At 41.9% G+C, this 1,141-nt stretch overlaps 1 protein-coding gene across 1 annotated transcript in view; it reads left to right on the top strand.

Annotated features, from left to right (window-relative positions):
* The window catches only part of LOC107101746 (protein NLRC3-like), a gene marked incomplete at its 3' end in the record, with an annotated part of 18,304 nt that extends 17,709 nt beyond the window's left edge, over positions 1-595 (top strand). The window contains exon 7 of the mRNA XM_015400777.1: positions 422-595. Coding sequence (XP_015256263.1) covers positions 422-595 — 174 coding nt within the window. The remainder of the gene's footprint in view (positions 1-421) is intronic.
* Between the last annotated feature and the right edge of the window lie 546 nt (positions 596-1,141).

Here is a 1,141-nt window from a genome sequence, read left to right on the forward strand (position 1 = left end):
ATAAGTGTGACGTGTGAACGGTCGTCAAAACTGAGCTTGGCCTGGTTACCGATCCAAGCTCGGACCGGTCTCGGCCTGGATCGGTTTTTCAAGGGTAGTGTAAATGGGGCTATATAGGTACTTCTGGGGACCAGCAATCGGTCCCCATGAGGTAAAGTTCTTTTCTTGGGGTGGGGGTTGGGTTTAGGACAAAGACATGAAGTGCATTTAGGTCAGATTTAGGGTTCGGCATGTGTTGGTGACGGTTAGGCTTAGGGTAAATGTCAGGGTTAGTTACAAAAGAGTGGAAAATAAATGAAAATCTTCTCAAAAACCCAAAGTTTGTGCTACGATTCTACTGTCCTTTTTGGTTAATCATTTCAGCTTTAATTTGCATTCTGTTTGCTTTAGTTCACAATGTTGTATTCACTTTTTTTTTTAGATTGAGGGACTGCAGGCTGACAGAGATGAGCTGTATTTCTCTGGTCTCAGCTTTTAAGTCCAACCCCTCCCAGCTGATTGAGCTGGACCTGAGCTTCAATGACCTAAAAGATACTGGAGTAAAGGAGCTCTGTGGTATTCTACAGACTCCTCTCTGCAAACTAAAGATATTGAGGTAAGACTCCCATCTTTTACCTTAGTGCTGATACCTCCAGTAGTACCATACTCCAGAGGCAGGGAGCTGCCATTTTTACAGTTGGTGGCAGAAGCCCACAAACCTGAAAGTTTGTCTGGAAATTACAGAATGTCTGTCCAAACTGCAAGAACTCAGTCTAAAGTAAAGTATTAACCAGGGTTAGGTTTACAGGGAGGGGATAATTTGAGGGCATTATATCAGGTTATGGTATTAAGGTTCAGGTTTCCTTACCTGAAATCTCCAGTGTGATTTTTTGTAAATGTGTTTCAGAGATGAGTTTACACACTGAAAGTGCAATTGCCTTTTCTCAGTCTGTTCAGCCATCATTAATTCTATTCAGAGCATGTCCAGTCATTGTCTGTATTTACAGGACTGCAATCCTGGTTGCGCCTCTGTACAGCAGTGTCACTTTTGTCAGTGTGAACCAAGTTTCAAGTACAGTCCATTTACCATTCATAACAATTTCTTTTAATAATCCCTTTAATTGCAATTCATGTCTGGCTGAAACCCAGGTCTTCTTGTTTT

Source organism: Cyprinodon variegatus, unplaced genomic scaffold (genome assembly GCF_000732505.1).
Source record: "Cyprinodon variegatus isolate N-32 unplaced genomic scaffold, C_variegatus-1.0 Scaffold1146, whole genome shotgun sequence".
Taxonomy (NCBI): domain Eukaryota; kingdom Metazoa; phylum Chordata; class Actinopteri; order Cyprinodontiformes; family Cyprinodontidae; genus Cyprinodon; species Cyprinodon variegatus.